The 15,913-nt window shown below is 38.6% G+C and overlaps 1 protein-coding gene across 1 annotated transcript in view; it reads left to right on the top strand.

Annotated features, from left to right (window-relative positions):
* The window catches only part of LOC146651582 (E3 SUMO-protein ligase ZBED1-like), a 33,407-nt gene extending 21,519 nt beyond the window's left edge, over positions 1-11,888 (top strand). The window contains exon 2 of the mRNA XM_085384525.1: positions 11,740-11,888. Within this exon, the coding sequence (XP_085240651.1) occupies positions 11,740-11,888 (149 nt within the window). The remainder of the gene's footprint in view (positions 1-11,739) is intronic.
* Positions 11,889-15,913: the final 4,025 nt, after the last annotated feature.

Genomic DNA, 15,913 nt, shown 5'->3' with positions numbered 1-15,913 from the left:
AAACAACAGCTTTAACCACACAGTGGAAAGCGGTGGAGGAAAACATCCCAGCTGATATGTAGTGGTATACGGTATATGTAATTTCATTAAGTGTGGGAAAAGTGACATGTCAGGCTGGAGAAATTCTTCTATCATTATAAGTTAAGAGCCAATGATTTTTAAAAGCAAATTTATTATAGAAGTCATTTATTTTTACACTACAGCTGCACCTTATCATTTCTATTCAAATCTTTTGATTAATAACTATCTGAAGAGAAGGTATTTTTTTTCAAGCAAAAGCAGAGCTTGTAACAGGATTAAATAACATTTTTTAATCTTCTCTATCCACACTGACATTATTTTTTACAAGTACGTTTTGGCTAATGTAACACACAATTTCACAACAGCAACTTTTAAAATGGTCAAACACTACAACAAGCGCTTAATACTCCTTTCGTAAAAGACCTGTAGCCACTTGGTAAACAGCATTACTGAAAAAAAAGTACAACGGGTCTGGTAGTTTGACAGAATACAAATATTCTAACATTGTCTGACACCTACATAAAACATGTCAAGGCTGTTTGTTGGTGCATATTGCATCTCCAGTGGCAAACGTAGTCACCTTCAGCTCCCAGCCACACTGTAATCTTCCACATTAAATATTTATCTGTTGAATAATCTTTAACCAGAGCCCTGGGATCCATATTTCATCTCCAACAACATCAGCCTAATATTTCATTAAAACTATACAGTCAGTGCCTGAGTTGCAGGCACTTGAATTTTGGCTGAAAAAAGCCATTTATAAACTCGTATTAAAACATATTTGTTGAAATACATGTATGGTTTTCCTCACAAAATATTAATTACAGATTAATTACTGAGCATTCTATAGATTTACATACATATATTAAATGTTTTTTAAACCAGTTATTTCATCATTTCATTTCATGACTGTGCACATATCCACATTGCAGAATCATAATAGCAGAGTCACATAATCACATCATGGAAAATGTATGAGTGTCAGCGTCAGCCACATTTGGATAAGATAAAACTTTACTACAGAACGTCTTTGTCAGCTCCTTGAAGTTGAAACAGAGAGAAAATTCTCCGCAGTTAAACTTTCATTAGTTTTCTGTGTGTCTGATGTTAATCCCAAATAAACAGCATGCATCTATTTTGATATCATAGAAAAGAGGATTTAGAACTTGCCTGAGAACCATCACAAGTTTAAATTGGCATTAAAATAATCCAGCCATAGCTGTGTGAAAATAATGGCTACAGTGCAACCTATGAGCTACTTCAACATAATTTTGCCAGTTTATAAAGTGCAGTGAAATATCAACAAGAGAACTTACAGGGTGCAAAAGAGAACCAGTACTGGCATTTCTATAGCAGATTTATAGCCCGAGTGGCCACATAAAACACTTTTTTGTATGTAATAGGAGTGTGCATGACTAGTTAACTAGACATTTGATTCTCATGGTAGTTAGTGCCAGAAATTCGAGTCAGTTAAAAGTATATTTTTATTTTTGGAATATACAACAACAGTTACCAATTTAAAGAAGTGGTGACCATTGGTTAAAGGGGGATTCAGCAATTGGGGAACCATAAGCTCAATGACATGAAACCACTTATTTTCAGTCACTGAAAATAAGTAAAATAAAAACTTGTTTAGAATTTTTTCTATGTGTAGGCTGTGATCAGATGACTTGTGTTGGTACTTCAGTATAATTCAGCCAAGTGAATTAAAAAATATATAAGCAGCTGTTTGATGAGCTGTGTGGCTTATTTTCATAAAATTATAAACATACAATTAATATTCTTCAATTTGTTTTATAACACATTTGACAAAAGTATAATTCAGCAGCACATCATATATAGATCCAATATCCACTTTTAAAACTCTACATTAAATTAAGATATTACATGTCAGATTTAAATTTCCAGTTGATCAAATTTTACATGCTGAGCAGTCCTTACCTTTGAAAATAACCTCTTATTTTCCTTTCCCATTCTATAGTATGTTGCGTCACTCCCCATCTGTCAGTGTGGCAGTTTAAAGTTTTCTTTCGCTTCCTGGGAGAGAAATGGTTTGTCACAAAATGTGTCTGCTATCTAAATGTCAATATAAGTACATATTTTGGCATATTTATCGAGCTGTTTGAAAAAGAAGAATTTGAAAATACCTGCCATTTTTTTAAAAAAAGGAAAAAAACTGCTCAAAAAGTCTGTGTTGCTAGACTGTGACCCAAACTTTATTTGCACCATCAACATATCACCTGCATAAAAACAAAAGATGATTTGCGTTCAGATTGTCAGTTGGCTGTGGGATGTTGTTATTATTATTGTTACTATTGAATAAGCATCGACGCCATACTGCAGCACATGAAAAATTAACTCACTTCCAGTATTACACAATTAATCTGCCTATCAGAGTTAGTTTCTCTTAACTGATGGTGCTGGACTGCAGTTCTAAACAACAGCACATGTGCTGTTTAACAGTTTAACTCCTGGTTACAATGCCACCCTCAAAACACACACACACACACACACACACACACACACACACACACACACACACACACACACACACACACACACACACACACACACACACACACACACACACTCTGTGAATAGAAGTTATAAACAAGTGAAGGAAAAAGCTATGTTAACTGGTGTTGTTCTGTAGTAATTAGCTATGTGTAAGCTTTGTCAGAATAAACTGGAATATAACCAATTGTCAAGGTGGGCCGAGGCCAGTATGTGAACACAAACGCAAATTCAGACAGTCACAGCAGGAATCGAGGTTAGCTAAACTTTTCTATTTCCTGCGTTTACTATTTGTAAACACAACCGAAAGCAATAATAATACGTGTCTCATGAAACTTGAACGAGGGTCTCTGAAACAGAGGGAGAGAGAGGTTAGGAGTGATACTTAGGAATGGAGATGGGAGGTGATGTAACAGATGGCCTTCATGGGTTACTTTACTAGCAGGTGGAGAGGCCTAGAGGGGAGGCAGAGTTAGCCAAGTGTGTCCAGACGGAACCTGAATGGCCCAGTAATCCGGGATTGCAGTGGCAGGAGGGTCGGCAGGTGAGGAGTCGAGAGTCCGTGAACATGAATCAGTGGTTTGAGATTTCAGGTGAATGAAAGGTACTGCAAAGGTTGAGTATGATGGATCCAAGAGGCTACTAGAATGCAAGGACAATGAGGTAAGTTAACAAGAACACAAAAAAATCACAAGAAGCAAAGTCCGCCTGTTACTAACGTGGGTTAGGAGACAAACTGGCGAAGAATAGTTGCAGGTGCTGGTCTTAAAATCTGCTGGCTGAATATCCCAGATCACAAGCAGGTGAGTGTGACAGATGCGTTGATGAGAGTTCTGGCCAGAGGTGGAACTCAGCAGAAGTGTGAAAAAACACAGCCACAAACCCAGTCCATGACACAAACTCTGCAAACTAGTCTGACATAGTGAATGTTTGCAAAGTTACAGTATACACCATGCAAAATGCTGTACCTTTGACTTCACAGCATGAATTCATTAACAAGGAGCCCAATTCTAAAATACTAACAAAGTATGTGTTTGGTCGAGGAGTTTTCTCTCATTTAAAAAGCTAGCAATTTACTTGGCAGAAATGTACACTGCAATACACAGTCTAAATGCATGCTTGTCGACATATCTGGAGGAATTTTATATTCTACATGTTCCTCAAAAAACTACTACTGACTACTACTGACCTACTGACTTTTCAGTGAGTGGACATGCCACTCGACCTATTGAGCCGTCATTGAGTTACCAGCAGTTTATCTTTTGCTCTTGCCCTATTGGTTCTGTAGTATTGGTAAGCCTGTATGTTGGACTAACATGCTTTCAGTTGATTGCAAAAAGCTCTTTTCTTACAGCTTTAAATAAACAACAAACATATACCTTCATTTTGAAGGTAGCAGAAGTGAGTGTGAAATATTACCAACGTGCTGGATGCAATTTTCTTACTAATGTTGAAATCCTCTCATCTCCCTGGGATCCTATAAAGTCTTTTGTTGTTGGCTTTTTATTTGTTCAGGTATGTAACAGTTCCCCACACGGTCCGATTGATGAGGGCTTCTTTTTTGAAGGAAAGCTCATTTTAGCTCAACTCTGTAGACCATTATAATCACTCAGTCACACAAACTGCAAGGTGGTTGTGAAGACCTTGGAGTAAATAGTGATTATTAGAAAGGTCTGATAACAACAGGAATGTGTGTTACTTCCAAAATGTTCAGCAACCGGCTTAAAAGAAAATAGAGACAGGAGTGTGCCGTCCTTCATTATCATTAGTAGCAGTGTCTGAGTGCTGCGGATTGTCCAGTGGTGCATATAATAGAGGCTGTCAGTACACTCAGACTTGCATCTAAGAGTGACTGAATAGCTTAGCAAGACTTTGGTTTTATAGCAGAGATGTTGCAGGCTGGTGGATCCTGTTAAATATGCATCACGGTCCATCGGACAGTACGGTGTCAGGCTGTGAGCTCAACTGGGCCATTTGTTAAATCTTCGAACAGAAGGTCAAAACGGTTGAAAAACAGCAGATGTGGTGGTGCGTGATTCTGACATCTTTTAGTTTTGGACTATGTATACACACATGCAGGCATATACAAATGCTTTGGATAGGGGTAGCTGTAACATCAGTTGCACATGTACATATATACATAGAATTTAATATAACCTGTGGTATTCTTGTCCTTTGAAACTGGGTGAAGTTTTAATATTACTCAATTAAAAATGACATGAAATGTCTATATTAGCGTTTTGCTTTATACGGTGAAACACCACTGTAGCTGACATGCATCTGAAATTAATAGAGCCTGTTCAACAATGGTGTAGCTTCTTAAACTGTTTTGCACGTGGGACATTTTCAACTCAACAGTTCAAAATACCACACAAGTTTTCATTTATATCTTTCTCCTTGTAGCAAACGTCCCAAGGCCAAGAACATCTCTACTAACAAATACCGAGTTGTGATAACACAAAACATTCAACCAAATATTTAACCTTAAATCATTTAATCAAAAGTATGAAAGATATTTCCTAGAAATATTGAATGTTAGCTGCTTTACTCTTCTGGCGTCAGAGGCAATAAAGTCAGACCCTCAGTATTCGTTGCATTTTTTCTTTTCTGGAAGTGATACAAGGCGAGAGAACTGAAATACATAAAAGATGATAGTAAGTCTGAAAAGTTTTGGTACAGTGCTCTCTGTGCCAGTTATAACCTAGACTAAATGAATTTAAATAACTCCAAAAATTAACCCATATTCTTGGGAACACAAATTCAACTGCAGGCGACGCCAGCATTCTGTGGGAGACCAAAAATATTCAAATGAGATTTTTGGTTCAGCACCCACTTTCAGGCTAATTTCAGCTGTTGGTGTCTTCTACAGTCATTGGTTGTCAGCAGTTTCCAACAACCACTCCGCAACCAGTTGGGGAACACACATTTTTCCCAAGTCACCTTTTTTTTTTTTCAGCTGTTCCCTGCTCGCAAAAGTGTCACCACAGTGGCTGGATCTGCACGTCTGATTTGGCACAGATTTGAATGCTGGATTCCCTTCCTGATGCAACCTAATGCAACCAGACACACTAATTTCTTTACTTCCAATCATGATAATATGCCATCTCTCCTTCAGAAATGGAGTGGAAAGGCTAATCCCTAAAGCATCAATACCACCAATAACAAAGACTTCTTTTGACTTTCAGACTGCACAGTAAATGGCTCAGGTCTGACTACAGGTAATGGCATCACTTGATTAGCCCAAAGGTATTGGTACTCTGTGGACAGCTCTCATTGACTTTGAGTATTGTCCAGCTTTTAATCTTAGCTTTGATCTGTTTCTTTGAAGATAAATTAATGCAGCACATGTGTTTTTCTGTCCATACTAAAACTACTCAAGCTTTGAGGGATGATAACCTGCAATCTTCTTTGTTTTGAAATAACATTAAAAAGGTCATGAAAGGAAAAAAGAACAAAAGCCTTTTAACCAAGGGGGGAAAGGAAGAGTAGCTGAAACGAGGGAAATCAGTCCCATCTTAAAAGAGCTAAAATGTTTGATGTAAAAGTAAATTACACTATGAATCAAATTCAAAAAGCAGAACAGGAGACTGATATTTCTCCCAGAGCACTTTAATTTGTGGGATAAGGTTAGATAATAATTAAATGCAATGCAACTGCAATTTGGGGCCTTGGCTAAAGTCACTCCAAATCAGAGCTTTCTTTTGAAGTAAAGCAAAGCTAAAACCTTACTTCAAATTATGTTTCAGAGTTATGTGTAATCTCTTCCTGAAAAATTGGGTATGAGAGTTAAATGCAGCAAGATTTCACATGGATAAGAGGTGAGCTATGAGATTAGGTGGAAACTGACTGGATAACAAGCTGTCAGCGCTGCCTAAAACGAATCGCAGATGAACTCAGGATAAATGGCCAAGCACATCCGATGTTTCGGCTCGCAAATGACTGAAAACACCTCATTAAAAGATTCTCAGAATTTCCAACTGTGTGAGTGCAGATGGGCAAAATTATCCCGCGCTTGCTCCCTTTCACACGTAGCCACACAAATACATGCACACATTATTTATTTATTTATTATTATTTTTATAATTTGCTGATGCACAATTATAATAGGTGGGTGAGATACAAAGGAGCCCTATTATTATGTTACTGGAGTGTTGCTGAATTTCTTCTGCCTGTGCTTTATCTTTTACTTTTTCATTAAAGAGGACCAGCATTACAGCAGTGTTCTGGATTTTTGCCATTTCAATTGTAATAACATTAACCCGACTAGGAGGTGTATATTGTGATTACATGAAAGCACCTTATCTAATTCCCCTTCTTGTTATGTAGAATTTGTCATGTTTCGGCTGTGTGGCAGGCAGGAGAGGACCCAAACGCAAACTCACGGGGACAGAACTTGAACTCAAAAGCACAGCTTTAATTGCTGGAAAAATAGAACACAGGCAATACAAAACTAAACTGGGAAAGCTAATCATAAAGTATACCAGGAGACACGGGGAGAATCACACACAGCATGGGGGAGACTACAACACTGACAAAGAGAAACACAGGGCTTAAATACACAGAGGGATAACGAGGGAATGAGACACAGAAGGAGAGCACAGCTGGGAGTAATCAGGCTGGACGAGACAAGGGAAGCAAAACTAGAAACACTCACATGAGACATGGACCTTCAAAGTAAAACAGGAAACACACTGACTGAATCCTAAACATGCAAACTTAACAGCAACTGGGGAGACAGAACACAGGAACCTGAAACATGGTACAAAAACGTCACAGTGGACATAACATGGAACACAGGGAAGCTATATGACAAAGCCAAAGAACTAAACCTAAGATAACCATAACAGACCTAGGGAAACAAGAAACAGTACAACAAAGGACTCAAAACATAAACCATAATATAAAAACACAAGATCTCTTCAAAATAAAATAGGAAACATAATGAGACGCAGACATGACAACCAGAACTTGACAACGTAAGACACAGACATGAAACACATGAAGAGCAGGGGAGACTTAACATGGGTTGGAAACACGAGGGGGAACTAATAAGCAAATGAACATAGGAGACCTAATGAGCTTAAACATACTATAAACATCAAAATGAACTAAAACTCAAAACACTGGGTCATAAGACCCAGAATAGTGACAGAAGTCTTCTTTTTGAAAACATCTTTTCTAGCTGTTTTTTAAGACGTCAACAAGGAAACAAACAAATGAACAAAAATAATTGTTGTTTTAATTATTTTAATACAGCTTTTGTTTAGTTTTTTCTTTCTTTGTAGGTCTGGAGCACTGTCACTATGTAGTAGACTGATTGCATTTTAGATACTCTGCTGTAAAGCTTGAAGCCAACTTAGTTCATGTGATCTTGATAAAACACTACAATATTCAATTTAAAGAAACACTGCAAAGAAACTGTCTGTAATAGTCACAGGACACTACTATCTTCAATGTTTTAGAGAATTTTTTCCCCTGTCCTGTTCGACTGTAGAAATCAGAGTTGTCGACTAAAGGCCAAGAAATGCCAATTGGCTTTCACAAATGGAGCATTATAGCATTTGTTATAAAGGCCTACTTGATAGTCATGTTTTATTAGATAGTTTCTAGGATTACTTTATTTTGGATAATGACAGTGATAAGGGACAAGACTGGGGATGGGAAAAATGAAAAAAGTAAAGTGGAGAAGGAGAGGGATAGAGAGAGAAAGGGACAGCAACAACCAACACATGCATAAATAACAGTGACAATGTTACTGAACAGTACACGGTACTAATAATACCCGATATTTGTGGAAGCAGCAGCAGCCCAAGATAATGTGTCTATGAGTACCTGTGTGTGTGAGCACGCTTGTGATTATAAGGTTTCTCCATGTCAGTGTCTAATAGTGGGTGCATGCATTTCCTCATGCACATATACAAAAAACACTTGCCCAGAACCTCATCAGACGGCCAGCTCGTCCTCTTCCTCATCATCATCTTTATTTATAAAGCACTTTAAAGCAACCACAGCTGATGCAAAGTGCTGTACATTGGAACAAAATATTAAAATTACGTAAGCCTCCACCCAGCACATGAGGGCACAGAAAAGGAGGACCTCCCCTGCACCTCAGTGATGCACCTGCATCCATTCATGTGAATGATGGAGCAGGAGGAGGCAAGTACTTAGGGATCGGGAGGAAAGGTAGATTCCTGGCTGCAGGATGGTCTCCTCAAAAGCAGAGAGCACCTGCAAAAGATGGTAAAAACCTCCTTGCCAGCAAAAGGGGGCCCCTGGTTTGACCAGTGCTCAGAAAGCTTCCCAGGCCCATGGTCTCAGTGCATGCACCAACTCACAGCCCTGGCAATACACCAGTCAAGGACCAAGCCCCCTAGGCCCAGCCAGAAACCCAGCACCCGAGAACCTCATCCTCAAGCCTTCCCGCTAACCTTCCTCTAGTCTCAAAAAGAGGAATTTTAAGATTTTTCTTTATACCAGGAAAAAAAATACTTAAAAAAATGCATTCTGAAATAATGATATTGGTAGTTCAGTATAAAAGGATACAAATTGTAAGTTGAAAGCATTCCATTTTCATAGTTTTCAGTAGAATAGCAGTTAGGAAAAAAGTTAAAAAAATGTGCTTGACCTTTTCATGACCAATCAATGCTACCCTGCAAACAATTATTATTTGCAGGGTAGTTATGAAAGTTATTTCAAAGTTATTTTTAAAAAAAAATTCATTTTTGAAGCAGGTTTTTAAAGAAGGTCGCTCTATTTGATGTGGTCTAAATATTTTAGGGGTGTGTGAAGAGGTCCTTTTGTGGGGCTTTTCAAGCGCACTAATTTAATCCCAGGGTTTTTCCTGAGGTGTGTTTTGTTTCTGTATTAGAAATCCTTGAGGACCCAGCAAGGCTTTTCTTGTCTACTTTCAGACAAGACCACAAGACCACACCGAGCACCTTTATGTGGATGTTTACTTTGCATAGAAGAGGGATTAAAAAAATGTCTCTGACAACGCATAAGCCATTACCATCATAGTTTAACCAACCAGCTGTGATTCACTGGAATTCTACTGACTCCATGTCTCTATTTTGATGAATTACTGATCTATCAGCAGATTGTATAGATTAATAGGGTAAAACTCTAATGTAAACAATGAAAACACATTGATGTTAATGTCTACAAGACTTTCAGTGGACATATCGGTCAGTTATTCTGAAGCGATTTATATGCCAATTTCTAACTGTATTTTTATTCTTAGACTCTACTACAATAGCTATTTGTAGTGTACTATTTTTCATAGATCAGAATATTAACGAAGCTTGTGCTTATGTCTGTAATTACACATCTGTCTGCTTTCCAGGTGTTTGGTGACTAATCTAAGCTTCTCATCACTTCCACCAGAGGTGTGGACTCGAGTCACATGACTTGGACTCGAGTCAGACTCGAGTCATTAATTTTATGACTTTAGACTTGACTTGAAAAAATGTTCTAAGACTTGTGACTTGACTTGGACTTTTACACCAATGACTTGGGACTTGAATTGGACTTGAACCGGTTTACTTGAAAAGACTTGATATTTTACCCCAAATATAAAATCTAACATACATATTATATAGAGATTGAAAATGTGACGTCATTCACGGGTAGAACCGCAAAGGATTCTGGGAACTCGTGGCAAGCGGTACTAGCGCACGCAGGCTTTCAATTAAAATCAGTTATACAGCGATAAAAAGAAACACAAAAATGTCAAGAAGCCGTTGTATGATTAACTGCAATAGCCGGTCGCATGACAGCCACGGGAAGCCGACGGGTAAAGAGATCGGTTGTTATCGGATTACGTCGTTGAAGAGAAATTGTTCAAGCCATGTTTCCGAAGTAACAAAGACGCGACGGATGGCCTGGATTGCAGCCATTCAAAGATCAAATATAACATCCCAGAACCCTCCAGCTCACAGGTTAGTCTGCTCCAAGCATTTACACGAAGGTCAGTGGTTTTTAGTAGTTAATACGTCATTTTCATAACATAATTGGTGATATAGGTTACAAGCAAGTCTGGCGCTGAACAGAAATTGTCGCGCTATGCTCCTTTATTTATTGTGCATAAATAGTGAATTGTCCTGACACAATATTGCGTTTCGCTTCTGTTATTATGGTACACTGACAAAAACACATACTTTTATTCACAGGATAAAACAGGTTTTTTGTATCACTAATTGCCCAGTACGATTACAGCATACAATATTATTGTCACTGCTACATTTCTGTGATGCTACCAGAAATTATTTCCACTACTAATTAATTACCGTTGAGCTCAAAGGTCCTATTAATAAACGGTTAAGGAATGTGTATTTATGAAGACGATTTGTGAGACTGGTAAACTTATGATACGTACGATGGTCTTTCGTTCTACACGGTGCATTTCAAGGTCCTGCACCCATCCGTCGGTAAACTGTACCTGGGCTTGTTGCAGTGACCTGAAGTTACTAAACTTCATGAGTGTATGCACTCACTCCAAGAAGCGTATAATTATAAATATGCATATAAATATGCTAAGATGAGATAGCTGACTTCATCTAACTAGCAAATGTTGTCCAGGCTACGTTGGTGATACAGTTTTTTTTTTTTAATGTGTATATTTTTGTCATGCGATTTTAAAGCTGGTCCTACAACCGCATCCAAGAATAACATGCAGCTTATCTCAGAACTGTCGGTGAAAATTATTCTTGGAGCTAGGTTTAATTGAGCTGCATTTTATAGAGGTGCAATTTCACAATTTGTGTATATTTTCTAAGTTCACTATTTTGTCATGTGTTGAGAAAAACACAGATTTTAAAATTACATGGTCTAATATTTACATTTAGCATATAACTGCAACATTTTTTCGTTGTTTTTTTTTTAAAGACTCGAAAGGACTTGAAATTCAAAGTTTCAGACTTGTGACTTGACTCGGACTTTTACACCAGTGACTTGAGACTCGACTCTGACTTGCCTGACATTACTTGAGACTTGACTTGAGACTTGAGGATAAAGACTTGAGACTTACTTGAGACTTGCAAAACAATGACTTGGTCCCACCTCTGACTTCCACTTTCTCATGGTGTCAAGCCCACTGAGACACCACTGGTCTACTCCAATCATCTTTCTGCCCGCCTTTTTCAGGCCAATCAGATTCCACTCAACATACTTTAAATCTCACTGCTCATCTGTTATTCTCCCTTGTAGACACCTTCGTCCGAACCACCTCCTCCCAGCCCCGACTCTTCCTTGTTAATCATGCTCCATCCAAGCCTCCATCTCCACCACCAGCATCGAGAGTCAAGGGGTCCTTTCCTAGTCCTTATCTCTGCTGGAATTCCATCTCCTCCTTCTAGTGATAGGCCATTGGAGTCTAATCGCCAAATGCCTTAATTGAATTCTGTATATCAACAAATCATGTTCCTTCTAATGATCTCACCTTATTGAACTTATTTATCTTATACTCGACATTGGTGCTCCATCAATACAGACTTAAGTCCTGTTCCCCTCCATAATTTTCTTATGATTGGGTGCCTCACACAAACAAAATATGTGCAGGGCATCTTGCAGTCAGAACTGTGTTCATGATATGATCATAACAGGGATGACAGAAAATATAAAAAACAACTATGCCTTTAGATATGCACCCATTTTTCAGGTGTAGCGCATTCATTGGTAGTATACACACAGAAGAACATCAGGTATCACACAGGTTGCCTGCATCCTGAAGTGCCGCTGAGCAGACCTGTCTACACACTGCATCAACAAATGTAGCTCCCCTTGTACCAACACATGCCATGGCACATTGAAACCAGTAGGCTCCCTCTGCTGATCTCACTTCCTTTCCCTCATGCCTCCACCCACACACAAAAAACACATTGCAGGACCATTCAAGCAGCAGGCTGTTCTGCCAACCACTGGCAGTGTGGCTCACAATAACATCTGTGCATTTTCATGGTCCAGCTTCATTATACAATCTGTATACCACATGGGAATCAGTCACAGAGCATAGAAAAGATAAGATTGTGCCGATTCGTGCCACTGCCATGTGGCACTTGAACACAACAACTGCTGCTTGCTTAAAGCAGTATGCCAATTATAGCCTTGAGGCCGAAATGGCATTTTAAACCTTGCCCTTCTCCCTTCTGTTGGTCAAGCATTTGTCACTTATCTTGATGAGCTGTCTGCCTTGTAATGGCATCAAGCTGTGACCGAGGGAGCCAGCGTCTAAAGCCACCGCATGTGAAGAAGCAAATGACAAGAGGTAATTTTAACCACAGAGAAGAAGGAGAAGAAAAACAACCCCTTACTTTTTCTGCATTTGACTTTTTCCTTGATGTTTTAGCCAGCAGAAGAAAATTTACATTTTGGAGAGCAATAAGAAAGCATCACTTATTAGAAGAGTTTATTTTTGCTTCTTAGCTGAGGGCTGGCACTTCGCTTCCAAATTAAAGTAACAGTTTTGAGAATAAATAGATTTAAAATTATGGTTGCTTTTAAGACTCCAAAGCACAAACTCTTTTTTGGGCTTTCTTTTTTTTCTGCACTGAAAGGTAAAAACAAAAAAACAAAAACGTAATTAATCAGAGCGTCCACATTTTGTGTGTGATAATGAAAATAAAAGAGCAGCAAAAAAATCTGTAAAAATAAACTTTTAACTAAACATGAACACGTGTCCTCATGTGCGTTTCATTTTAGATAATTTGCTTATGTAACTTGATTAAGGTTAACATGATAACCATTTTAACTTTGAGAGGAAAGCTGAAAAGTTGTGAAATTAACTGATCTTCTTTGGAGAAAAAAGACAAAACTTTAATCACATTTTCATGGATATTAGTTAAAACTAAATTACAGGGCAGCGATAAGAGCTGTTAATGGATGCTGTAACATCTATTCCTTTATTTCAACATTTCATATTAGAGGAAACCAAAACCCAGCCGGAGCACTCCGGCTCTCCAAAATGATGTCACATATTCTATAAATGTATTATGACTGAACAGAACATGAGGTAACTTTTAAGAAACGCACAGACCCAGAGTATGCGATTCAGTTGCTGCTGCTCTGACCAACCGTAGATCAAATTCAGGGGTAACCACGACAGCCGATATTAGATTCCCCTTTCATTTTATCAGATCTATTGAACCCCTTGAGGTTTTTTGCTATGGCTTCTGATCTCATATGTTTTATGACATCAGGAATTAAAGAAACAGTGAGAAGAGAGCAAGGAAAAATATGTGCCAACTACTGTATTGTAATTGTACTTAAATTGCTGAGTGCTTTAAATGGTTTTAAGCTAGCTGACTTTATCTCCTGGCAGGATTTTTCATTCACTTACTTCATTCTCTTTAGTCTTTTTATTCATATTAGTGAAGTCATGATGATAACAAACAGAGTGGAATGTAGAGGTGAGGACCCAAATGCAGCAGAGATCATAGATCATGTTGCATGTATTCCATTACTTTTCAAGTTTCTGTACCAAAGAAAATGAACAGCAAACCAACAAAAAGGGATGGAAATATTCAAATAAGTAAAAACAAAACATGAATAAACAAATTCCTCTGGATCACAGTGTAAAGTATATAACAAAAATAATAATAAAGAAATTAAACAGGAAACAAAATCTCAATCATATGTTTTCGTAGAATAATAATCCCAGTTATAACCTAAACTGGGGACCTTACTGAGTTCAAGAAGAAAGTTTTGACTGAACTTAGTCGTGTGTTGCTTCTTCCAAATTAAAGGAAAGCAAAAAAAAAAAATAAAATGCATGAAAATCTGTCAAATGTTATGGTAAAGAAATAAAGAGTGAATTGTACATTATAGAAAGTCAGAAAAGATGAAGACAGTGGTGAAGTCTTCTTCAGATGCATCATATTGCCATACAGGTTGCTGGTCAGGGATACCAGGGGAGGTTCAACGCAGCCATTTCTTTGGTAACTGGTTTGACCAAACCTAGAATCCCTGTCAGAGTTAATGGGTATCAAAATCTCTGTTAAGCCATGTAACCTAGTTCCTGAGCAGGGTTAGCAGTTGCAGTAGTGGTTAGCAGGTAAAAAAGAGAGGCAGTTAAATGATAACAAACACTGTCTTTAAGTTTGAAGTAGGTTGCTAACTGATTAACCTTACTTCTAGGTTCAGACCTCTGGGTTCAGAAATAAGTGAGATTCAGAATTCTTTGTTAGTGCATCACATTTAAAGTATGGCGTCTATGCTCCAACAGCCATTATATATATATATATATATATATATATATATATATATATATATATATATATATATATATATATATATATATATATATATGTATAAAATAAAAAAATCCCCACTCGCCCCTGTGGGCGGTTAATCCTTCAAGCTCGGGTCCTCTACCAGAAGCCTGGGAGCTTGAGGGTCCTGCGCAGTATCTTAGCTGTTCCTAGGACTGCGCTCTTCTGGACAGAGATCTCCGATATTGTTCCCGGGATCTGCTGGAGCCACTCGCCTAGCTTGGGAGTCACTGCACCTAGTGCTCCGCTTACCACTGGAACCACCGTCACCTTCACCCTCCACATCTTCTCGAGCTCTTCTCTGAGCCCTTGGTATTTCTCGAGCTTCTCGTGCTCCTTCTTCCTGATGCTGCTGTCATTCGAAACCACTAGATCGATCACTACGGCCGTCTTCTTCTGTTTGTCTACCACCACTATGTCCGGTTGGTTAGCCACCACCATTTTGTCCGTCTGTATCTGGAAGTCCCACAGGATCTTAGCTCGGTCATTCTCCACCACCCTTGGGGGCATCTCCAATTTTGACCTCGGGACTTCCAGGTTATACTCGGCACAGATGTTCCTGTACACTATGCCACTTGGTTATCGCGTTACATGTATGCCTTGCCTGCTAGCATCTTGCACCCTGCTGTTATGTGCTGGATTGTCTCTGGGGCATCTATACACAGCCTTCAACTGGTGCAGAACGCTGCCGCTCGCCTGTTGACCGGTTCAAAAAAAAGAGACCACATCACTCCGGTTCTCTGCTCTCTCCACTGGCTCCCAGTTGCTTTTAGGATTGATTTTAAAATCTTACTGCTGGCTTTTAAGGTTTTAAATGGCACTGCACCTTCTTACCTGTCAGAACTCCTTAGTACTTATCGCCCCAGGAGATCTTTGAGGTCAGCCGATCTGATGCTTTTAGATGTTCCCAGGTATAAATTAAAGACAAAGGGAGAGAGGGCGTTTGCTGTGGCTGCACGCAGACTGTGGAACAGTTTACCTCCTCACGTCAGATTCTCCAAAAGCCTAGAAACTTTTAAAACTGCTCTTAAAACTCACCTCTTTTCATTGGCTTTTAGAAAGGTTTAATTTATTTGTTTATTTATTTTTTATTTTGATCAGCGAGGTGTTTTACG

Source organism: Rhamphochromis longiceps, linkage group LG16 (assembly GCF_057381845.1).
Source record: "Rhamphochromis longiceps isolate RC_006_pf linkage group LG16, R_longiceps_female_GT1.1, whole genome shotgun sequence".
Lineage (NCBI taxonomy): Eukaryota > Metazoa > Chordata > Actinopteri > Cichliformes > Cichlidae > Rhamphochromis > Rhamphochromis longiceps.
The sequence above is the reverse complement of the archived record's forward strand: the minus strand, read 5'-3'. Positions and strand labels throughout refer to the sequence as shown.